The following is a 25,305-nucleotide window of genomic DNA, read 5'->3' on the forward strand; positions in this document are numbered from 1 at the left end:
CTGGCCGCTGTAATTTTCAACACGGTTCTTCACTACTTGTACCCTTCATTTCAGCAAGAAAAAGGTATGTAATTTCTCTGCTATATTCGGATCTCGTACACAACCGAAAGTAAAGATGAAAAGTGATAGGCCAAAAGACGAAGATTTTATTCTCTTTTCTTCATTTATCCTACATTCATGTCCAGGTTCAGTTACTCAAATGCATTTTACGTATTCCTCGGACGAAATTGAGTGGTCATACTTTTGAGTTCTTCTCAATATGATCATTACACGAATTCATCTTACTATAAATCGGTAATATATCATGGCCAATTTAGCAAAGGAAGAGTGAGAAACCTTCAGGTTTGATCTGGAGTTCCCTCAATACACTTCAGAATTTATAAGAGTCCCTTTTTTGCTTAGGGACCAATCGGCACACTGAAGTGTTTGGGGGAACTCTAGGTTTCATCTGACATCAGCAAGTGATTATATGTCTATAATTGTATAGAAAAAATGCATTAGGTTTCATTTGGAGTTCCCTCAAAGCACTTCGGATACTACAAGAGTCCCTTATTTGTTAAGGGTATCGATAGTCTCATTGAAGTGTTTGGGGGAACTCTAAGCGTCATCTAATAAAAAGAACTATCTATATAATTAGTCCTTATTGATACGATAAAATTTCTCTCGAAGTACTCAAAGAAGGAAGTTAAATAAGTTCTTTTCATATTCTATTTCTTCTATGTTTGTCCAAGAATTAGTCTTCTTCACACAATGCAGAATGCAAAGAGTGAATTCTCCACCGTTTCAAGTTGGATGGAATCTTGCTAGTCCAAACCGTAGCAAGCCAATGCTCCTCCGTACATGGTGGCATCAGTGTTGAATTACCACAGTATTGTCCCTGGCATCCATAGCATAGACCGAACCATCGGATGCTACTAACATGAAAAAAGGACTCAATTCATTATTGTCACTAGCCCATGGGCGGTGTCATTACTCGGATTTGGCATGTTCCAGAGGATTTCCCTGGTATTTGCATCCCACGGCACCCATCCACTAGCACTGCTTGTTTGGGTAGATGGTTGGAGGGTGAATGGGAGGTTATTGCCGTTGACTATATTTGTGTACCTCTTACTCCATAGGTGGCTATACCTCGTAATCCTCCTTCCATGCTTCCTGGCTCTGCTTTCTACAAAAAATAAAGATAAAAGATCATTTATTTTTCCACTTAAATGTCTTCAATAATACTAGACCAACTGAAATAGGTGAACGAATCCTTGACCTGCTGAGGTGGAAATGGGGCCAATAATTAAGAAAGAAAATGCCAAATTCTTTTGTTATTTAAAATATATTTTCGTACACAATAAAGGTGGAAATCAGGCTCACATGCAAACCCATTTTCCCATATTTCTTTTCCTAAACCCTATTTCCCTCAACAGTTAAGTGTTTTTCCTCCAAAGCACTTCAGCAGGTTCCACAGCGCCGCACCTAATCTCAGATCGTTCGTTCGACGCCAGCAATGCTACGTTAGTAGCTGCACCAGAAGGATCCAACCTCTTCGTTCGTCATACGCCTACATAAAGTAAGTTTGAATAATGCTAGTGTAGGGATGATTTTCAGCAAGCTCCAAGTACGAAACCAGGCTCAGTTTACCAATTTCATCGACACCATCAAGGTTGGACAACTCCAAAACCACCACCAAAACCGCCCCACTTCCGGTTGCTATAGGTTGGGAAGATGAAGTCCAATAATATGCCCACTAAGGATTAACCACAAAGGTCACAGTGAAGTGATACAAGAAGCCAAGAAAAAAGTCTCACAAAGAGAGAAAATGGGCACACTCATGTGGAGGCCGAGAGGGAGACCGAAATATAAGCCAAGTGAATGCCCAAAATATGTAAGTCAGGTTAGGGTGAAGTTGTGGACCAAACAAGGCTCGACTCAATATTAATGAGCTTCAAATTAATAATATAGCCTTCCAAGGAAATGGGGCGAACCGTGAGCAACACTATTTACAATAGGTTGCTTCGAATGGTCCATACGAATATGGATTGTGTTGTCTCGATAATTGTATCGATGTACTAGTCAATCATATTGCCAAGGCCGATTAATAATAAAACCGAGGTTACATCATAGCCCGGGGAGGTTGTTTGACAACAAATTGCCCAACAACCTCCACTTTGGTGTCAAAGGGCCTACAAAAGAAAATTGTCTCCCATTAGTGACCCCTCTAATAGAAAACCAATAAAATTGGAAATTATTTACCTGTACCAATATTTAGAAGTTCCTTGCAACTTCTAAACTTTGCAAGTGGCAGTACCTTCGTCCCCATATTAGAGGGGTTGTAGTTGGTGTGGACTTTCTCAAGTCTTACCACCTCTTGAGATACTATATCTCTAATGAAGTGGAGTCTAACATCAATGTGTTTAGTGCGCTCGTGAAAAATAGGGTTCTTGCATAAATGTATAGATGATTAACTATCAGAATATACTACCACATAATCATTCAAGACACATAGTTCATGAAGTAGACCTCTAAGCCATAGAGCTTCTTTAATAGCTTCAATGGTAACAATATATTCTGATTCTGTAGTGGATAGTACAACAATATGTTGTAACTGTGATTTCCAACTAACACATGAATTAGATAAGGTAAACACGTAAGATGACGTAGATTTCCTACCATCCCTATCTCCCGCGTAGTCTGCATCTACAAAACTCTTTAATTTTATGCCTTCTTTATTAGCACTAAACTTTAAACCTACGTTACTTGTACCCTTCAAGTACTTTAACAGACACTTTAGCGCTTCCCAATGTTCAGGCTCGGATTAGCCATATATCTACTGAGAGTACTAACAGCAAAACCTAAATCAGGTCTAGAGCAAACCATCAAATACATTATGGAACCAATCACATTAGAGTAAGGCACTCTACTCATGTATTCAACTTCACGCTCATTGCAAAGAGATTGTTCTTTCGATAAAATAAAATGATTGGCAAGAGGCAACTTGACAGGTTTGTAATAACTCATATTAAATTTCTTCAATACTTTGGATATGTATGGAGACTGATGCAAAAACAAAACAGAATTTGACCAATCTCTTTCGATTTCAATACCTAAGATTCTCTTAGCCTTACCTAGGTCTTTCATATCAAATTCACCATTTAGTTTTGCTTTTATGTTATTTATCTACTTAGAGGATGATCCAATCAAAAGCATGTCATCACATAGAGCAACAAAAACATATAATTATCATCAGTCTCATTGTGTTGAAAATACAGGCAGTGATCAAATTTACTTCTTTGGAACCCTATAGTGAGTACAAAGGAATCAAACCTCTTGTACCACTGTCTAGGAGATTGTTTTAATCCATACAAGGATCTTCTCAGAAAACACACATAATCAGGTTTTGACTTATCCTTAAAACCTTTTGGTTGAATCATGAAAATTTGTTCATCAAGCTCACCATGTAAGAAAGCAGTTTTTACCTCAAGTTGTTTAAGTTCCCAGTCAAAATGTGCAACTAATGCGAGCATGACCCTAATAGTGGTGTACTTAACAACTGGTGAGAAAATTTCATTATAATCAACACCCTCCTTCTGTTTGTAGCCTTTAGCCACTAACCTAGCTTTAAACCTTAGGGATTTCGAGCTGCTAGTTCCTTCCTTAACCTTAAAAACCCATTTGCAATCAACAATTGATTTGTTCTTAGGCCTAGGTACTAGCTCCCAAGTATGATTCTTTTCTAGAGAACTCATCTCTTCTTTTATTGCCTTAAGCCATTTATTAGATTGATCACTGCCTATTGCTTCTTCAAAGGTCTTTGTCTCTTTATCAGCTAGTTCTTCATAACTAGCCTGGGCGAAAGCTAATTCAGATTCAAAATCGAACCTTCTTGGTTCTCTCATCTGTCTCCTCTCTCTATCCCTAACTAAGTTATAAATAGCTAAAGGATTTTCTTCCTCATAGTGCTCTTCTGTTACTATTTCGTAACTATTCTCCACCTCGGGTTCCTGAGTTTGAGTTTCCACCTCATTTGAAATAGTAGGGGCAGGTGGACTGAGTTTTCCTAACTCCACCTTAAACTGGTCTCTCTCTTTACCTGATTCTACTTCACTCTCAGGTTTAGTTTCTCCTTTAATACACGGCATCTCATTTTCGTTAAACGTGACATCTCTACTTATGATGATTTTAACCCATTTTTGGCTTCTATCCCATAACATATAACCCTTAACACCCTCGGGGTATCCTAGGAAGACACACCTCCTAACTCTAGGTTCCAGCTTACCCTCACTTTGATGAGAAAAAGCTGTACAGCCAAAAGTTCTAAGTATCGAGTAATCACTCAGTTTACCCGACCATCTCTCATGCGGAGTGTCACCATTCAATACAGCAGAAGGAGTCAGATTAATCAAATAGCAAGCGGTCATAACAACCTCACCCTAAAATGGCTTGGGAACACCAGAACTAATCATCATGCTACGTACTTTATCAAGTATGGTCCTATTCATCCTTTTTGCTACCCCATTTTGCTTAGGGGTATAGGGAACGATCTTATGTGTAGTTATGGCGCTTTCTTTACACATACTATCAAATTCTTTATTGCAAAATTCTAGGCCGTTATCTGTCCTTCAAAATTTGATTATCTTGCCAGTTTGGTTTTTCGCTTATCTCTTCCAATTATTAAAACTATTGAAGGTCTCAGATTTATCCTTCAAAAGATAGACCCACACTTTCCTAGTGTAGTCATCAATAATAGACAGGAAATACTTATCTCCACCCGATGTGGGATTACTAGTAGGACCCCATAGATCAGAGTGCATATATTCGAGCATGCCTTTAACTCTATTAACACTCGTGGAAAAAGAAGTTTTATGATGCTTACCAAGCACACAATGATCACAAAATGGCAAATCTGACACACAGTCATTACCAAAAGCATCCTTTTCATTCAGTAGCTTAAGTCCTTGACCCCTACGTGAGCAAGTCTATTATGCCATGTGTGTGTGTGATCAATCTTGGCAGAGGAGATAGAGGAATTCACACCTCTAATCACTTCTCCAATAGAAATACATATATCATTTTTCTTAATTCCCTTAATGGAAACTAAAGCACCCTTGATCACTTTTAGCATACCATTTCCAATTTTACCAGTAAAGTCATCCTTCTCAAGTCTCCCTACTGAAATCGGATTCCTAGACAACTCAGGAATATATCTAACATCCTTTAATGTATACACAAAACTTGTGTCAAATTTTACGTTCATGTCACCAATTCCAGCAATAGTATAGGCAAAGTTATCACACAGTACAACATGCCCAATATTAGATTCATGCAACTTATAAAATCAATTCTTTTCAGATGTCACATGAAAAGATAAACCAGAATCAAGTATCCACTCATGCATGCGGGAATTAGCAGTTAGATTTAATTCAGCAGTGTATGCAACTGGACTTGTAATCATATAGACCTCACCACCATTTATATCAAAAGTAGATGCTAACACATTTACTTCATCTCTCTCCTTAACCTTTAGCTTACCCTTCTCCTTATGACAATCTTTTATAAAATGCCCTGTGTTTACAACCATAGCATTTTCTCACCTTAGTCCTAGATTTTGATCTCGACCTACCTTTGCTCTTCTTTTTCCATCCATTACCACTTGACTAGCCACTGGTTTGATATCCCTCATGACTATTTTACCTAAATTGAGTTCTACCCCGCATCATATGTACCTCACCATTCCTCTTATCATGTTTTTCAGCCCTAATTTCCATTTCTTTACTTCTAAGGGAATCTATGACAATTTCAGGTGTTAACGTGTCTCTACCATACTTAATGACATTCTTAACTTCCTTATAGGAATCAGGAATTGTATTGAGCAAAATTATAGCCTTATAAGTTTCGGACACAGTCTCATCACAATTAACTATATCTTGCACCAATTTTTTAAACACGTCTAGATTGTCATCAAGATCCTTTGAAGAATCCATTTTGAAACTGAAAAAAAGTTCAAGCAGGTAAAGTTTATTCAGTGTAAACTTAAGCAAATACAAGTCTTCTAATTTCTTCCAAAGTTCTTTAGTGGTTTTCAGTTTACCCACCTTTCTTAAAATGGCGTCAAATAAGTGTAAAATAATTGAGGTATAAGCAAGCTCATCAGCTTCTTCTCTTTGTTCTTGTGAAAAATCAGTTGAAAAATTGCCTTTAATGGCTTTTGAAACCTTTGTTGGACTAAAATACCCTTCATTTTTTGTTGCCAAATAGCAAAGTCACCCTTTCCATTAAAAGTTCCCAAATCAAAACTGTGAGTTGTCATCTTTACACAACAGTCAAAAATGCACAAACCACAATCAAACCATACAAAGTAGTCCTAGGGTCACAGACAGTATATACCGTTCTAGATTCCCAAGGTTTTGTAAGACTCGCGGTCTTAGATCAAGGGAATGTTCGAATGGGTATGGTCACAGTATTTCTAACGGAATAAGTAAGCAACGGAAATAACAATGCAGCAAAAAAATACGTCTAGCAGATAACTAGTCCCACAGTAATTAGATTACTAAGAATTACAAAACTGATTTTAACCAAAAAAAATACTCAATCAAAAGATTAATGAAGAGCACGTAACCCTAATTCTAGCACAAGCAATGGTTGCCAAGCAATGACAACCCCCAACCTATTGTCACCCTACACGGTGACGCACTAATGCTAAAAAATTAACGGGTTAAGCCAATTTACCAGAGCGGACATGTCTGAGACCGTATAATCGAGAGAGATGCGAATCTATTACTTTAAGGCCACAATCTTGGCCTAAAATAATTCAGTAGATGTATGCAGTTTCAACTGCTGATCCACCGGGGGCAAAATTGTCCAACTTTTTATGTGTAACCTGAAATAGAAAATAAACAGTGTCAGTGCGTTCAGGGGATTGAAATGAGCAAACTGCTCGAAGAAAGTTCGCCCGGAATTGCCGTTGTCGCCGCACATGAAGGGGCACCTTAGCCTACTGGTTCCAGATATGAGATCGATTTCGCCGGAATGTCACTGGTTTGGCCGAAAAATGGGATTGCAGGTTTGGCTTCCTATGAAAAATCGCGACTCCACCGCCGATTTTGGTGATTTTCTGGCCGGAGAAGGTTACTCCAGCTCTAATACCAGATGTAGGGATGATTTTCAGCAAGCTCCAAGTACAAAATCGGGCTCAGTTTACCAATTTCATCGACACCACCAAGGTTGAGACAACTCCAAAACCACCACCAAAACCGCCCCACTTCCGGTTGCTATAGGTTGGGAAGATGAAGTCCAATGATATGTCCACTAAGGATTAACCACAAAGGTCCCAGTGAAGTGATGCAAGAAGCCAAGAAGAAAGTCTCACAAAGAGAGAAAATGGGCACACTCATGTGGAGGCCGAGAGGGATACGGCTATAACACTCCAAAATTTTATGCTCGTTTATTTTACTTGTTTAAATTTTTTAGGATAGCAATTTAACTTTCAATATTCTATTGGCCAAAAGAAAAGGGGGGTGCCACCTTTGTAGTGATTAATGCTAGAGGTAGTTAACGAATGCATGCATGAATTGCTAAATGTTGTGTATGCATGAAGTGATTATTAGTTAGTCAAAGTCGAAGTCAAATTTGGATTTAAATGAAGTAGATTATTTTATTAGGACTTCAATTGACCAAATTATTAAATTATTTTGTTAGGATTTATTTTACAATCTACAATATTTGAATATGTAAGTTGGATACAAATTTAATTTTGGGATACACTTTGCTAATAATGAAAGTTAGAGGGATTAGGTTATATTATTTGGAAAATGAGAGACTTCTTTTGTAAATCTAGAATTTGTAGCCACTTATTATCCTATAATCAAACCACTTGTCATTTATCATTATCAAACACTCATGCACTAAGCTAAAAACGTGTTGAAGCAAGAAAAAATGAGAAAAAAAAATGGAAGTTAGCAAAAGTGAGGCGGTGGGATCAAATTCAATCCATTATCCTTATTATATATATATATACATATCCATTGCCATAGCATAATTACTTTCACTTTGAAAAACACTTGCACACACAAATAGAGAGAAAATCGACAGGAAGAAAAAAAAAGAAAGGGAAAGGAAGAAAAAGGAAGCAAAGCCTAACATTCTCAATTCATCTCTCAACTAAAATTTCTTCAAGTTTTACTGTAAGATACTTTCTATGCTTAAGTGGTATGATTTCATGGTAATATTTATGCTTAAGCTATGCATGAAAAACCATAATATGAATGTGGTGGACAAATCCACAAAGTTAGATATCTATTTATGCCTTAGGGCAAGTTCGAAGGGCACCGGCAAGCCGAAATATGCAAGTATGTGTTTGATTGCATTCTTTTGCGTAGTATTAACATGTTAAAATTCAAGCATGGTATCTTACTGAGTATTCCTTATTCTCATATTATTCTATACTAAATTTTCAGATCCATAATTGCGAAGTTGGTGGAAGTCAGTCGGCATAATCGATGATAGGTTAGGGACAAGGTTGTTTTACATCGAAGTTTTGTTTTTACATGTTTTGTTCGACTGCTTTCCATATGTTTTCTTATGGTATTGTATAAAAACATGTATAAGACATGATGTAATATGGTACCAAAAGTAAATTATGCAATTATATCTTCTATGTTGTGTTAAGAGACATTTTTTTTAAAAACTTCTCCTTGCAAGTGACAAAAGGCAGAAATGGAACAGTTTTTGGGTCAACTTCAAAACGATATTTCCAACTCTATAAACATCCATTTGAGACTCTAAAAGTATTTCTGTTTTGCTCTTTGAGTTGTCTAAATATGGGTGTATGAATCACTCAATTTGGATATCTACGGCCTGAGATATAAATTTTTAAACATCGAGGGGTCAATATGGATTTCTTGTGCAATACTTCACTGTTTTCAGTAAAACGTCCATATCATATGATCTTGGAAAATTTTAATATTTTAACCTAGAAAACTAATTGAAATTATCTTTCTAATGCCACAAATTTCATAGAAAACGGAGTTGGGATAAATTTTATAAAAATAGTCGAACTTGCTGCCCCAACTAACCGTAGCAGTGCCGAGTCCGTATATGTAAAGTATAATTTCATGTCGACACGCACTTCTACCGGCCATTAAATTTTATGAGAGATATTTTACCAAATTGGAAATAAGTTTCTAACATGTAATACTTCTATTTAAGAGTATTTACATGTACCAAAGGCAGAAGCTATTATGTTTAGTACGTGACCCTCGAAGCTTAAGTTTGGGGCGTCACAGCGTGGTATCAAAGTAGTTATACTTTTCTGTAGACTTTTTTTTAAAAGAAAGTTACTGTCCTTCATCATCGAGCAAGCTAGCAACTGACTTTCAACCGACGATCAAGGTAAAAACTTTTTTTTTTAAAGTTTATGAGTTTTCTTATGCAATGAACTACTATATCTATGGCTGGATATAGGAATATTTTGAATCAAGTCATGGTTGAGAATATGAAGTCATAAATATTATATCTAAATATTTATTAGAGCCTTGTAGAGTAACATAATCAATTTTTGTCCTAGTTATGGCACGAACGGTAAGAACTCCCACAAGGACAGAAGCTTGTGGTTTTGCAAAGAAGCGGGACATATTATTGGTATTTTACTATAATTATTGTATGCATCCGCTCCATAGCCTCGAACAACATCTTGATCTGCTAGGCTATATTATTGAGATGTTATGGGAGATACACCATAGCTTAAGGGATAAGGTGAAGATACGGAGGTTATATGAAAATGTTCCAGAACCTTGGGCGTCAATCATAAATGAGCTTGTGCTATGGTCTGACGATGACCTTTCATATGAGGACTTTACATATTTACTTCGAGAAAGTTATGAAATTAGCCGCGATTTATAGCGAAACTTTAAGAAGACTATAACCTTATTCATGAATACTAGTTTACGAGCTACCAATTCTAGGCTAGATAAGGGACCGTTGGCTAAGTGTTTTTCGAGAGTTGTAGATGAAAGTTTTCCCGTACCATTACCAGATAGTTCGGAGCAAATCATGTTAGAGGAAGACCCAATTGAAGACCCCGATGAGGATCCAGAAGAAATAGAAGATTAGACACCATCTTATCTAGCTATCTTTGTTTTTGGAATAGAATAGGATGTAATATGTACATCTACTTTTGAATGTATGTACCGTACCTAAATATGACTTTTGTTTGTGAAAAATAATAATGTATATATATGAAGGAAAGTTGCCTTGGCCTTTGGATTTTTTCTAAAGTTAGTATTACGTTCTGAAGTAATTCTAACTGGATGAATATTTTTCATTCAAAGGAAATACCTCCAAAGCGCAACCATGGTAGTGCACCAAATTCCAATATGAACTTAGGCAGCGGCAATGCTAATACTAGTTCTAGTGGTAGCAAAGTTAATGTAGCAAACTTTGCACGAGAACTGCTTGCCGTAATGCGGGAGTTGGGACAGCAACAACAGACACCACCTTTGACTGGGCAACGAACCCTAAATCAACAAGTACCAGTTGATCATGAGGAGCCCAACCAACCAGCTATTCAACCTCAAATAGTACATAACTCAAGGGATCGAACTGCAATGATAGAGCAATTTCGTAAAATGAACCCTCCATCGTTCGAGGGGAGTATGGATCCCTTAGCAGTTGAGGATTGGTTACGAGAACTAGAATGTATCTTTAAATTTATACGATGCGAAGATGCTGAAAGGGTAACATTTTCAGTGTTTATGTTAAAGAAGGGGGCTAGCCATTGGTGGGACATGACTCCCAGGTCATTAACACCTGCTGAAGAACAGGCTATAACTTGGGTAAGGTTTAAGGAACTCATAGAAGAAAAATTCTTCCCAACAGCTGTGAAAGATCAAAAGGAGATGGAGTTCCTCAGACTCCAGTAGGGAACCATGACCCTCGTGGAATATGAACGCAAATTTGAGGAATTATCAAAGTTTGCTCCACATCTAGTGGATACGGAGGAAAAGAGGGCTAGAAGATTTGAATGTGGGCTTCAACCTTATATTCATGACATAGTGTCAGTTCTCGAGCTGAGCACTTATCGAGAAGTCCTGAAACGAGCCCGAACTATTTCTTATCAAAGAACTCAAAATGTTGGAAATTCTTACCAAGTTCAAAATTTCTCAGGTAAAAGGAAGTGGAACTTTGATAGACAGAATAACGGTAAAGGAAAAGGGAATAATGCACCAAAGAAAGAAAAGATGGAGATAGTAGGAGTTGGTGGTAATAAGCATTGTCCTAAGTGTGATAGACCTCACAGAGGAGAATGTCTATTGGAAAAAAATGTTTGTTTCAAGTGTGGGAAATCAGGACATTTCGCTAAAGAATGTCCCCAGAATCAAACATAGAAGGCTGGAGATGACAAGAAAGGAAAAGCAAGAGTTTTCTCCTTATACAGGCAAGAAGCAGAACGAGGCCCTAATGTACTTGCAGGTATCATCTCTATTTCCAATATGCCTGCATTTGTACTTATAAATTTTGGAGCTACACATTCATTCATTTCTTCTTTGTTTGTTGCAAAGTCTAAAGTGGAATGTGAATTCCTTCCGTATACCTTAGAAATATCTCTTCCATCTGGAAAGATACTTGTCGCTAACCAAATAGCTAGAGATCTTAGGATGGAAATTGATGGTAGAGGTACAGCGATAGATCTAATTCCATTAACGATAAAAGACTTTGATGTTATCCTTGGTATGGACTGGTTGTCTAAAAACTATGCAACTACTCATTGTACCGAGAGAATGGTGGTTTTTTGAAGATCGAGTGAGGAAGAGTTTCGTTTTGTGGGAAACGAGGCAAATACCTCGTCTCGTATAATGTCAATAACTCAGGTTGAAAGGACGCCGAGAAAGGAATTAGGTCAAAGATTTCTAGTATCGATGACCAATATTAAACAAGATAAGTTGTCAGTTGAGGATGTTCAAATAGTTCAGCACTATAAAGATGTTTTTCCAAAAGACCTTCTAGGTGTACCACCAGACAGGCAAGTAGAGTTTACCATCGATTTGGTACCAGTAGAAACACCTATTTCAAAGGCTCCATATCATATGGCACCGTTGGAACTGCAAGAGTTGAAGGTACAATTGAAGGATCTTCTTGATAAGGGTTTCATTAGACCAAGTGTATCACCTTGGGGTACACTTGTGCTATTTGTGAAAAGGAAGGATGGAACAATGAGGCTATGCATTGACTATCGAGAATTGAATCGCCTCACTATCAAAAACAAATATCCACTTCCAAGAATAGAAGATTTGTTTGACTAGCTTAAGGGGGCTACAGTATTTTCAAATATCGATCTAAGATCAGGATATCACCAATTAAAAATTAAGTCAGATAATATCCCTAAGACGGCTTTTAGGACGCATTATGGTCATTATGAATTTTTGGTGATGCCTTTTGGATTAACTAATGCCCCGGCAGTATTTATAGATCTAATGAATAGAGTATTCCATGAATACTTAGACCAATTTGTTATAGTTTTCATTGATGACATCTTAATCTATTCGAAAAGTAATGAGGAATACGAGAAACATCTCACGATTGTCTTGGAAACTCTAAGAAAAGAGAAGCTTTATGCCAAATTCAAGAAATGTGAATTCTGGTTGGATAAAATAGGTTTTCTGGGGCACGTAATCATAGCACGAGGAATTGAAGTAGACCCAACTAAAGTGGAAGTAGTAAATAATTGGGTAAGACCAACCAATGTTAGAGAAATACGTAGCTTCTTGGGATTGGCTGGTTACTATAGAAGATTTATCGAGGGATTTTCTAAAATAGCAGGACCATTGACCCAGTTGACTCAAAAAGGGATAAAATTTCAATGGATAGAGAAATGTGAACAGAGCTTCCAAGAGCTGAAACGAAGATCAGTCACAGCTCCAGTGTTAACAATACCCAACGGACTAGAAGGATTCGTTATATACAGTGATGCTTTGAAACAGGGCATAGGATGTGTTCTGATGTAGAAAGGAAAGGTGATAGCCTACGTTTCCAAACAATTGAAACAATATGAACAAAACTACCCAACCCATGATCTAGAATTAGCTGCGATAGTTCATGCCCTCAAGGTATGGCGTCATTACTTATATGAAAATAAGTGTGACATTTATACCGATCATAAGAGTTTGAAGTACTTTTTCACCCAAAAGGAATTAAATATGAGGCAGAGGGGATGGCTAGAGCTAGTAAAGGATTATGATTGCACTATCCTTTACCATCCTGGTAAAGTTAATGTAGTAGCAGATGCTCTTAGCAGAAAGGCGGTTGGACAATTAGCAGTACTAATCACTATGCAGGACCAGTTGTTAAAGGATTTTGAAAACTTACATCTAGAAGTAATTGTTCCACCAATCCAAACTATCACCAGGATAGCGGCTCTAGCGATTCGACCAACACTTAGAGATCGAATAAGAGTAGCACAGGATGGTGACTCTTTCCTGTAAAAGATCAAATCCGAAGTTGGTACTAGCAAGCGAAAGGATTTTGAATTAGGCAGTGATAAAGCCTTACTCTTTAAGGGAAGGTTGTGTGTGCCGAAAGATGAGGGATTGAGGAAAGAAATTCTTGAAAAAGCACACTTAACTCCATATACTGCCCATCCAGGAGGTACAAAAATGTATCGTGATCTAAGGAGTATGTTTTGGTGGAGAAATATGAAATGGTACATAGGTCCTTTTGTGAGGAGGTGCATGACTTGTCAACAAGTGAAAGCTGAACATCAAAGGCCATTTGGATTGTTGGAACCATTAACAATTCAACAATGGAAATAGGAGCATATAACTATGGATTTTGTTATGGATTTTCCAAAATCAGCTAGGGGAAATGATGCTATGTGGGTTATAGTGGATCGGTTAACAAAGTCAGCTCATTTTCTACCTGTAAGAATGAATTTTAGTATGGATCAATACGCGCGATTATACATCAAAGAGGTCATCCGTTTGCATGGTATCCCAGCCTCAATTGTATCGGATAGAGATCCAAGATTTACCTCAAAATTTTGGAAAAGTTTGTAAGAAGCTATGGGAACCAAGTTAAACTTCAGCACAGCTTTTCATTCGCAAACTGATGGGCAATCGGAGAGGACTATACAGACTTTGGAAGATATGCTGCGTGTATGCGTCTTCGATTTAGGGGGCAGTTGGGAAAGTTATGTACCACTGGTAGAGTTTGCCTATAATAATAGCTATCAAGCTACGATAAAGATGGCACCTTACGAAGCTCTTTATGGCAGAAGATGTAGAGCTCCCCTTTTTTGGGATGAAGTAGGTGAACGAAGAGTTTTAGGACTCAAAATAATTGAGGAAACTAGTCGAGCGGTTGATAAAATAAGAGCTAGAATCAAGGCAGCCCAGGACCGACCAAAAAATTATGTCGATAAAAGGAGAAAAGATTTGGCATTTAATGTTGGTGATAAAGTTTTCTTAAAGGTGGCACCGATGAAGGGAGTTCTACGCTTTGGAAAGAAGGGAAAACTTCGACCAAGATTCGTAGGTCCTTTTGAAATTTCGCAGAAAGTTGGAAATGCAGCCTATCGAATCGCTCTACCACCAGATTTGTCAGCAATTCATGATGTGTTCCACGGGTCAATGCTTCGACAATATGTGTCAGATCAAAGTCATGTGGTTAGTTATCAACCATTGGATATCAAACAAAACATGACTTATGAGGAAAAACCAGTAGCAATATTGGATCCCAGAATCCAACAAATGAGGACAAAAGAAATTCCGTTAGTGAGAGTTCAATGGAGGAAACATAATGTCGAAGAATCAACTTGGGAAAGAGAAGAGGAAATCAGGACCAAGTATCCAAAACTTTTCAACTAAGTTCAAGGTAATTTCGAGGACGAAATTTTTTTAAGGGAGGAGGGATATAATACTCCAAAATTGTATGCTCGTTTATTTTGCTCATTTAAATTTTTTAGGATAGCAATTTAATTTTAAATATTCTATTGGCCAAAAGAAAAGGGGGGCACCACCTTTGTAGTGATTAATGCTAGAGGTAGTTAATGAATGCATGCATGAAGTGCTAAATGTTGTGTATGCATGAAGTGATTATTAGTTAGTCAAAGTCTAAGTCAAATTTGGATTTAAATGAAGTAGATTATTTTATTAGGACTTCAATTGACCAAATTATTAAATTATTTTGTTAGGATTTATTTTACAATCTACAATATTTGAATATGTAAGTTGGATACAAATTTAATTTTGGGATACACTTTGCTAATAATGAAAGTTAGAGGGATTAGGTTATATTATTTGGAAAATGAGAGACTTCTTTTGTAAATCTAGAATTTGTGGCCACTTATTATCCTATAATCAAACCACTTGTCATTTATTGTTTTACTATAAGATACTTTCTATGCTTAGGTGGTATGATTTCATGGTAATATTTATGCTTAAGCTATGCATGAAAAACCATAATATGAATGTGGTGGACAAGTCCACAAAGTTAAATATCTATTTATGCCTTAGGACAAGTCCGAAGGGCACCGACAAGCCGGAATGTGCAAGTATGTGTTTGATTGCATTCTTTTGCGTAGTATTAACATGTTAAAATCCAATCATGGTATCTTACTGAGTATTCCAAATACTCATAGTATTCTATACTAAATTTTCAGATCCATAATTGCGAAGTTGGTGGAAGTCAGTCGGCATAATCGATGATGGGTTAGGGACAAGGTTGTTTTGCATCGAAATTTTGTTTTTGCATGTTTTGTTTGACTGCTTTCCATATCTTTTCTTATGGTATTGTATAAAAACATGTATAAGACATTATGTAATATGGTACCGGAAGTAAGTTATGCAATTATATCTTCTATGTTGTGTAAAGAGACATTTTTTTTAAAAACTTCTCCTTGCAAGTGACAAAAGGCAGAAATGGAACAGTTTTGGGTCAACTTCAAAATGATATTTCCAACTCTATAGACATCCATTTGAGACTCTAAAAATATTTCTGAGTTCCTCTTTGAGCTTACTAAATATGGGCGCAGGAATCACTCAATTTGGATATCTACAGCCTGAGATATAAATTTTTAAACATCGAGGGGTCAATCTGGATTTCCTGTGCAATACTTCACTGTTTTCAGTAAAACGCCCATATTATATGATCTTGGAAAATTTTCATATTTTAACCTAGAAAACTACTTGAAATTATATTTCTAATGCCGCAAATTTCATAGAAAACAGAGTTGGGATGAATTTTATAAAAATAGTCGAACTTGTTGCCCCAACTAATCGTGGCAGTGCCAAGTCCGTATATGTAAAGTATAATTTCATGTCGACATGCACTTCTACCGGCCATTAAATTTTATGAGAGATATTTTACCAAATTGAAAATAAGTTTCTAACATGTAATACTTCTATTTAAGAGTATTTACATGTACCAAAGGCAGAAGCTATTATATTTAGTACGTGACCCTCAAAGCTTAAGTTCGGGGCATCATAACGGGAATATAAGCCAAGTAAATGTCCAAAATAGGTAAGTTAGGTTAGGGTAAGTTGTGGAACAAACAAGGCTCGACTCAATATTAATGGGCGTCAAATTAATAATATAGCCTTCCAAGGAAATGGGGCGAACCATGAGCAACAATATTTACAATAGGTTGCTTCGAATAGTCCATACGAATGTGGATTGTGTTGTCTCGATAATTGTGTCGATGTACTAGTCAATCATATGGCCAAGGCCGATTGATAATAAAACCGAGGTTCATCATAGCCCGGGGAGGTCGTTTGACAACAAATTGCCTAACAACTAGGAATCTTTTTTTTTTCCCGGTTTTGATTCGAAGTTTTTTTTCCTCATTTTGGTCGTCATTTGCTTGTTTAATGATGAAATCTTGAGATTTTTTTTGTTCTTTTCCTGTTTCCTTAAATTTTGAATTTTCTTTTTTTTTTTTTAACGTGCTTAGAGTTTGAAAAATTTACATGTTGTTCCCTAACGTGCTTAGGCCATTAGGGAAGACAGTCTTGGTGATTCATCAAAGTGAGGCAAGTAAATATACAGAACTAAAGCGTAAGAAGAGCCAACCAATCTCTACATACTGCAAGAAGGTTTGAGTTTAAGTATTCTTTTAAATTATTTATTTATATGATATCCTATATGGAATCCATATGTCTAAAATTTTAATCAATTTTACAAATTCCGCTCACCTTCCTCAAATTGGTATCAATTTTAACTATCATGGCTACCATAATATGACTATATGATGCATCAATAAGTTTCTCAGTTTCCATTGTACAATCTAAATCTAGGATTTCCACATTACCTTTGCCAATCACTTTAGATCTTTCTTCATTTCTCATTTGTATCTCTTGACCATCTTCAAAGTCATGATAAGTTATGAAACTAATCGTAACAAACATGGACAGCAGAACATTTGTTATACCACCAACATAGAACTTTGCCTTGGATAGCATCGATTTCACTTACCACAGCGATAATCATATCAATGGAATTTATTTTTCCTTCTTTCTTTGGTTCTTGTTCTTGCTATCTCTTGCATAGTATCTTGATTTTCCACAGACATAGTAAGGTCATTTTGTTTTGGTTTTGAACTTTCCTTGATCCATTTTGTGACTAAGATATTTCCCTTTCTTCTTGTATTTGTTGGAGTTATCCACATTGTCCACAGCATTGGCTTTTAAAAAGCCATCAGAAGAACTTTCGATCATATATCTTGCTCTTGATTCTTCCTATATGCAAAAATGTTTTTGGAATATCTTCCAAAGAAAAATATTTTGAATTGTGAAGAACCGTCTTCCTATTTCCTTTCCAAATCCTAGGAGTTTGAGAATAGTTGCTCCCTTTTGAAAGGATTCAAGAAGTTCGACTTTCGCCACTTTCAGTTTGTTAACAGCGATTTGTGATTCATGTACTTGAGGCAGTAATGTGATATTATCAAGCATCTTGAAATTAAAATATTTAGAAATTTAAAACTTATTGGTACCTTCCTCCTCGACATTATATTTGTTTTCAAGTGCATTTCAGATTTCTTTGCTGAAGTAGTGTTGGTGTAGAGATCATGTAATCGATTTGAAAGAGCATTTAGGACCTAACTGTGACATATCAATTCATCGTCTTCCATTTTCTTTCTTTTGGAATGAACTTCTTCAGTATCCTTGTCTATTGCATCGAAAATTGGCTCCAATTTTGGATCAAGTGCGTAGAAGATTTTTAATGCCATTAGAAAGAATTTGAGTTTGTCCTACTATCTTCTAAAGTTTGTTACATCAAATCTATCCAAGCATACCAAATCTTGATTCATCAACTTTATGGTAGCTAGTGTGGTTTTCGTCTCCATCACAATAAAATGAGAATATCGTTTGAGTTTGTTAGAAAAATTTACAACAATGGAAAGAAATGTAGAAGAATTGACAAGAATAAAAAAAATAAACGTAAAAACGAAGAGGACTTGAACACAAAAAAATTGTTGTCCTCAAATGGTATTTGCCTCTTCTCACAATCCTTTTAAAGATTGAAAATGGCAAATAGTTAGTAGGATTTATCAAGCCTAAATGAACAACACCAAAAGAAAAAGTGATTCTTCAAAGTGACCAAGTGAGAAAAGGAGAATTTGACTATGTAAATAAAATGAATTTATTCAATAATAGGATGAACAATAGGATGGGTTCTCATACATTTTGGGATGAATAATGGGACGTATTTATAGTTTTCAATCATCCATGCACGAAGTGATTCCAACTTAAAAAGGAAGAGGTGCAATGCTTTACCAAGAAAACCACTAGAAATTTGAAAAAATAAATAAATAAATAAAAATAAAAAATCCACCTAACGGCTATTTTTTTAACTATGTGACAGTATAGGTTATAGCATAACTATATGCTCGACCACCTCTAAAGTTTCTACATACCCACATGTGACCACAAGCCTTAAAGGCCGCTGCGATTGCATAAACCAAGTTTTTGGTATATTTTTCATTTTTTAATTCTCAAGTTCATCTAGTCTTTGATTTTGAACAACAAGAAGATTACAACAATCCATCTCATTCCACCTCCCACTCTCCTGATCCCAAAGTCTTTGTTCCTCACCTTGGGTAATATTTTACCAATCTACCACACTTCTCCCCATCATCACATCTTCACCACCGCTCCAGTCCCAATCTTCCCGAATAAACTCACTTTTAGCCACTATTAGATCATCCACCATGTCATCTTTCTTAGTCAACCTCCCACTCTCCTGGTCTAAAGTCTCTTTTTCCCCACCTTCAGCTGGGCAATATTTTTTCCTGTTGACCTAGCCCAAATATGATTCCTCTTCCCAGGGGCGGACCCACATGGGGTCATGTGGGGTCAAATGACCCCACAAAATTTTGCCCCTATTTTTATTTATTTATTTTTATTTATGATCTATTTTGATGCACTCGTCAAGATGCCAAATGAAGTCAAAATATTTAATTCTTAATACTATTTCGAAGTGCTCATGACCTAGTTTTTCACTCATTAATGGCATGCGAAGTTGTTAACTATAGCAAAAGTTATGACATGTTAAAGTAGGGCGTCTGAAACTAGTATTTTGAGAATTTAGATAATCTCCTAACTATAAAAATTCGTTTGCGATCATGTGCTATCTGAGTCCACAAATCGTCTATGTCATGTAAAAGCTTGTTTAGAAAACTACATCGTTTTCATATCGAATAGTCCAAATGGATATCGAAAATAGTTAAATATGTATCAAATGTACGCCTCAAAAAAGACGTCTAACTCATTTTTTCTTTAAAAAAATTCAATTAATTATTATTTTTGCACGATAAAATTTTCAATATAATTTATATCATTTCATTCAGAAGTCTTACATGAAATATGACGTAAATTTTTTAGAGACGTTACGGATTAAATGCAATTTGAATTACTTTCGAATTATATTTGCTTTAAATTTGAATTTCATTTACTTTCTGAACTAAACTTGAATTTTATTTCAATTCATTTAATTTCTATATTCAATTTAATTTACTCAATGTTAGCTCAATATTTGCCAATGAAATGATAAATAAAACTATACAAGTAGCAGAACTTATTTAATAATATTAATAATGATGTAATTATATGACGTTTTCAAAGTGTCAAAATACATATAAACTTATTTTCATTGATATTACGTTGTTTATTAAAAAAAATATTTTTAAAATTTTGATCCCACAATACTAAAGGTCTGAGTCCGCCCCTGCCTCTTCCTTCTCCTGACCACACTAATCCACCCAACCTTTCTCTCTATTTTACTCTTCACTTTGAATTGAGCTACAAATGAACTATGTAAATATTCATATGTCTCCCTCACCGCCTTTATATGTTGAATAAGTTACTATATGTTTGTAGATGAAGAAGAACGAAACCAAGATCTATAGGTTTGGTGGTTGAACGTGCTAAGACTTGCAAAAAAATTACAAAAAAAAAAAAGGTGTCTCATATAACTAAATTTGAAGTGGGTAGCTATACTTTTTCTTCACATCAAACTAATCACCCACCCCCCACAATCATGATATAAAATTAAATTCTAACATGGTGTAATTTAAAGCACTCTGAAAATGCTATTATGCGATATTGACAAATTGCTTACCTCAAATTGTGAAATAGCTTACACTACAACCTTCACAAACTAAGTTGTCAACCTTTAATCCTACTCAAACTCTTTTTCAATCAAAATATAAGTTGTATTTGCACTGCGCTCCACCAACCAAACACCCAATTCATATTCTTACAAGATGGTTGAAATCTTGCTCAAATAAATAATAAAGTAAAACATATAATGGAATTCACTAATAAACAATGTAATATTTCTATAAATCAACAGCTAAAACGTCAAAAGTATTACTTCAAATCTATACTTTGTGGAAACAACCTAACACATCGATACCTTAACAACAGTTTGCAGACTGTCTACCAGGAAATCAAAAATTAGATACATGATAAGTGAAACACTGGTTCTGCAATTAACTTGGTACATTGAAAAATTAATTAATTAATTAATTAATTAAAATTTTGAAAAAAAAAATTATGAAAACGAGAGGTCAAAGTGTTAGGAAAATGTTGTAATTGGCAATCTGTGACCAAAGGACCAATTTGTCATGTTTGTAAAGTCAAGGACTAAATTGTAAAGTTCTAATAGTTTAGGGACTTGTGTTGCAATTTTGCAAAGTTTATAGCATAGGTCTAGGGTAAAGTTGGATGCTTTGAAGATGCAAACGGCGCGTTGATCTCCCTAGAGTTTCACCCTGACATCGCTCGAGCCTAAATAACAGAACTGTTGTCGCTAGAATTTCGCTGAGGGGTCGCTCGAGCGAAGGTACGTCGCTCGAGTTTCGCCAGCACTTTGCTCGAGCGACAGTGTTATCTGACTTTTGGTAATTTTCCTTCCTCGCGAATTTTAAACAATCCCTACTACCGAAAACGACCTATTACATAAACAAAAATTTCGTTTTTCATTGAAGACCTTTGGCAAACACACAAATAACAATTTCTCTCTACAACCAAAGGATCTAGAGCCAAAAATTCTTTCTTTTCATCTTATGATTCATTGAAGAAAAACATCAACCTTCACATAACCAAAACACCATTCCAATCTGCATATCAACTTCCAGAAGATCATCTGTTTGAAGATCCGGGAAGGAAACTGCTTGAAGAACTGGAGTGCTTGGTGATTCATGGGAAATAGAAGAAATTCAAGGCAGGGATTTTGGCGCCGATCTACAAAATCTAGGAGAGCTTTGGTTGATACAGTAAGGAGGTCAGAGTATTTTTTGAGTCAATAATGTTTGGCGTACCGTAAGTCGAAATCTTCTATAGTGGATACCTACTGGCTTGTGCCCGGAGTTTTTACCTAGTTGGGTTTTCTCCGTCAACATTTTGTTGCGTTTTTACTGCTTTCTGTTGTTTTGATTTCAACCGGCAATTCAACTTAGGTAGCTAAATTATGTGAATGAATCTGGACAAAGCGTAATTTATGTGACATGTTGCATAAGTTAATTAAATTGTTAAATTCCGCATAAACACCTATTCACCCCCCTCTAAGTGTTGTTTGGGTCTAACTATAGACTATTCCAGTGGTATCAGAGCCAAATCTCGAGTCCTGACCCATAGTTGTCTAGATGAGTCAATCACTTTCTGTACCTCCGTATTTAGATGGAAGTAATTATGCTTACTAGAAGGTTAGAATGCGTGCATTTCTTAAGTCTCTAGATGAGCATGTTTGGGTGAGTGTGCAAAATGGTTGGAAACCTCCCTCTACTACCGTATCAGGAACTGTTAATCTTACTGACAAATCACTATGGACTAAGGATGAGATAGCTGAGTGTAATTGGAATAGCAAGGGGCTTCATGCCTTGTTTATGACTGTGTCTCCCGAAGAGTTTAAGAGAGTGTCAATGTGCGAAACTGCTAAAGAAGTTTGGGACATTCTTGAAACTACACATGAGGGAACTAAAACGGTAAAGAACTCGAAATTACAAATGCTAGCCTCTAGGTTTGAAGAAGTGAGGATGAAGGATGATGAAACTTTTGATGAGTTTTACGCAAAATTGAATGATATCATTAATTCTAGTTTCAATCTAGGTGAGAGAATTCCCGAGTTTAAAATTGTGAGAAAAGTACTTAGGTCCCTGCCCAAGAGATTTAGGCCTAAAGTTACTGCCATTGAGGAAAGTAAAGACCTAGATGAAGTTAAAATTGAAGAACTGGTAGGATCCTTGCAAACTTATGAACTCACTGTCACACAACTTAAGAAAGGAAAGTCCATAGCCTTAAAATCCATCAAAGAGGATGAATCGTCTGATACTGAGTCTCTTAGGGATGATGAAATTGCATACTTTGTTAAGAAATTTCAAAAAGTTCTCAAGAATAGGAGAAAACCTCAGGATAGAAAAAGTGGAGTCCCTAGCAGATTCTCAAAAGAAAAAACTGAAAGGTTTAACAATAAAGGGTCGAGTGATAAACCATGTTTGGTTAGGTGCCATGAGTGTCAAGGTATAGGTCACTATAGGAATGAGTGTCCTAGTTATAAGAAGAATCAAAGAAAAGGAAAAGGTAAGGCCTTAGTTGTTTCACTTACAGATAACGAATCTGAGACCAATGATAGGCAGGAATCATCTAGTAGTGAAGATGAAGGGAACTATATGGCATTTGTATCGACTGTTAAGAGTGAATCTGATAAGGAGAGTGACAAGGTTGAAGAAGAACTTCACGATGATAATTCTAGTAATGAGGATGAGGATGACATAGACATACAAGAGGCCTATCAACTTTTGTTTAAGGAGAGTCTTAAGATCAAAAAGGTCAATAAAGCCCTACTCAAAAAGGTTGATGAACTGGAAAGAGAAAAAGAGAGACTTGCTAGTAATCTTCGGGATTCACTTAAGAGTGGTAGTGAGTTAAAATGTGTCAACGAAAACTTAGAGGACAAGGTTAAGACATTGGCTAGTGAATTGGAAAAATCTAATGCTCATCTTCAGACTTTCATAAGTGGGACTAAGAAATTGGATAATCTTTTGGGAATGAATAAGCCAGTGGGAGATAGGAGAGGTCTATGATATGTTGAGGGTAATACACATGTTGCTGGACCATCTAAGACTATTTTTGTATCGCCTCTAAGAAGTCTAATGCTGTCAGTAGTTCAAATAAGGGTAAGAATGTTCCAAGAGAACAGAGTCATCAATCACGTAGGAACATCATGCCCAGATACCGATAGACATGTACATTTGAGCCTAGGTTCATTCCCACTTGTCATCACTGTGGAGCTCTAGGACACACTAGAACTAGATGTTATAAGTTAGGCAATGAGCATAGAAATCAGAACATTCCTAGTCAGGTTAGCTTTCTGTCTAATCAGGTTAGTCATTTGACTGAGATGCTTACTAAGCTAACTAGGAGTACTTTGTCGCCTAAGAAAGTTTGGGTCAAAAAGGGTGATCTAGCTAGACATTCAGGTCAAGAACATTGTTATGTTGCTCATGTTGCATTAAAAGCCCAAAATTATAATATGTGGTACCTAGATAGTGCACGTTCTAGGCATATGTGTGGTAACAAGGCTTTATTCACTACTCTTGATGAATGTAATGGGGGTATGGTTACCTTTGAAGATGGGGGTTCTGCACCTATTCTTGGCAAAGGTACTATATAAATGCATGGATTACTTGTGATTTCTAATGTGCTTTATGTGGAAGGTCTAAAGTCTAACTTGTTAAGTATTAGTAAAATTTGTGATGCTGATTTTGAGGTTAGCTTTGTGCAAAAGAGATGTACTGTGTATGATTCATCCGATGGGGTGGTTCTTGAAGGGGTTAGAACATCTGATAATTGTTATGGAGTTCTACCTAATTCTAATTATGTAGGAGTGCAAAAATTGATGTGAGTGAACTTTGGCACAAAAGTTTGGGTCATTTGAACTATAAGAGTCTAGTACAGCTGGCTAAGAAGGAGTTGGTAGATGGTTTTCCTAAGATAGGTCCTAGTGAAAATGTTGTGTGTGGACCATGTCAACTAGGTAAACAACTTAAAGAAAGCCATAAAAAGACTTCTAGAATTCTGACCAAAAGACCCTTGGAATTGATACACATGAATTTAATGGGACCATCTAGGACTGAGAGTTTAGGAGGTAAGCGGTACATTCTTGTTGTGGTAGATGACTTCTCGAGGTTCACATGGATAGAATTGCTTAGGGAAAAATCTGATGCTTGTGATATTATAAAATCATTGTGTAAACGGCTTTGTAATGAACTCAATCTCAAAGTGTCTAGAATGCATAGTGATCATGGAAAAGAGTTTGAAATTTTCAATCTTGAGAGTTTCTGCATGGACGAAGGGATACTGCATGAGTTCTCTTCCCCTATCACTCCTTAACAAAATGGGGTGGTTGAAAGGAAGAATCGGGTTCTTCAGGACATGGCTAGAGCATTGCTTCATGGCAAGGGACTAGCCCTACATTTTTGGGAAGAAACGATTAACACTGCATGCCACATAATCAATAGAGTTTACGTTAGGCCCAAGATCGATCAGACTCCATATCAGATACTTAAGGGTAAAAAGCCTACAGTTAAGTACTTTCATGTGTTTGGGAGTAAGTGCTACATTTTGCGTGATAGAGAGAACTTGAGTAAGTTTGAATCGAAGAGTGATTAAGGAATCTTCTTAGGGTACTCTAGAAATAGCCGAGCATTTTGAGTGTATAACTCACGTACTCGTGTGGTGATGGAGTCAGTCAATGTTGTGATAGATGATGCTATGAGTGAGGGGGAGAATGTTGAAAATTGTGATGGGATGGACGATAGAAGGTCTAGTG

At 36.4% G+C, this 25,305-nt stretch overlaps 1 protein-coding gene across 1 annotated transcript; it reads left to right on the forward strand.

Moving 5' to 3' along the window:
• The first annotated feature begins 22,186 nt into the window (after positions 1–22,186).
• LOC111392180 lies at positions 22,187–24,866 on the forward strand. Its single transcript, XM_023017448.1, has 7 exons — positions 22,187–22,459; positions 22,754–22,994; positions 23,082–23,285; positions 23,424–23,549; positions 23,771–24,136; positions 24,191–24,272; positions 24,359–24,866. Exons 1-7 carry the CDS (start codon positions 22,187–22,189, stop codon positions 24,864–24,866), a joined length of 1,800 nt encoding a protein of 599 aa, XP_022873216.1.
• The last annotated feature ends 439 nt before the right edge of the window (positions 24,867–25,305 follow it).

This window comes from Olea europaea, unplaced genomic scaffold (genome assembly GCF_002742605.1).
Source record: "Olea europaea var. sylvestris unplaced genomic scaffold, O_europaea_v1 scaffold895, whole genome shotgun sequence".
Taxonomy (NCBI): domain Eukaryota; kingdom Viridiplantae; phylum Streptophyta; class Magnoliopsida; order Lamiales; family Oleaceae; genus Olea; species Olea europaea.

What these genes read in the sequence shown, in the direction of transcription:
- LOC111392180 (XM_023017448.1), top strand. Translation starts at nt 22,187, where the DNA reads ATGCGTGCATTTCTTAAGTCTCTAGATGAGCATGTTTGGGTGAGTGTG. An exon ending in TCAACTTTTGTTTAAGGAGA is followed by an intron (nt 23,286 to 23,423) that starts GTCTTAAGATCA and finishes ACGAAAACTTAG; the next exon opens with AGGACAAGGTTAAGACATTG. An exon ending in GCCAGTGGGAGATAGGAGAG is followed by an intron (nt 23,550 to 23,770) that starts GTCTATGATATG and finishes GTGGAGCTCTAG; the next exon opens with GACACACTAGAACTAGATGT.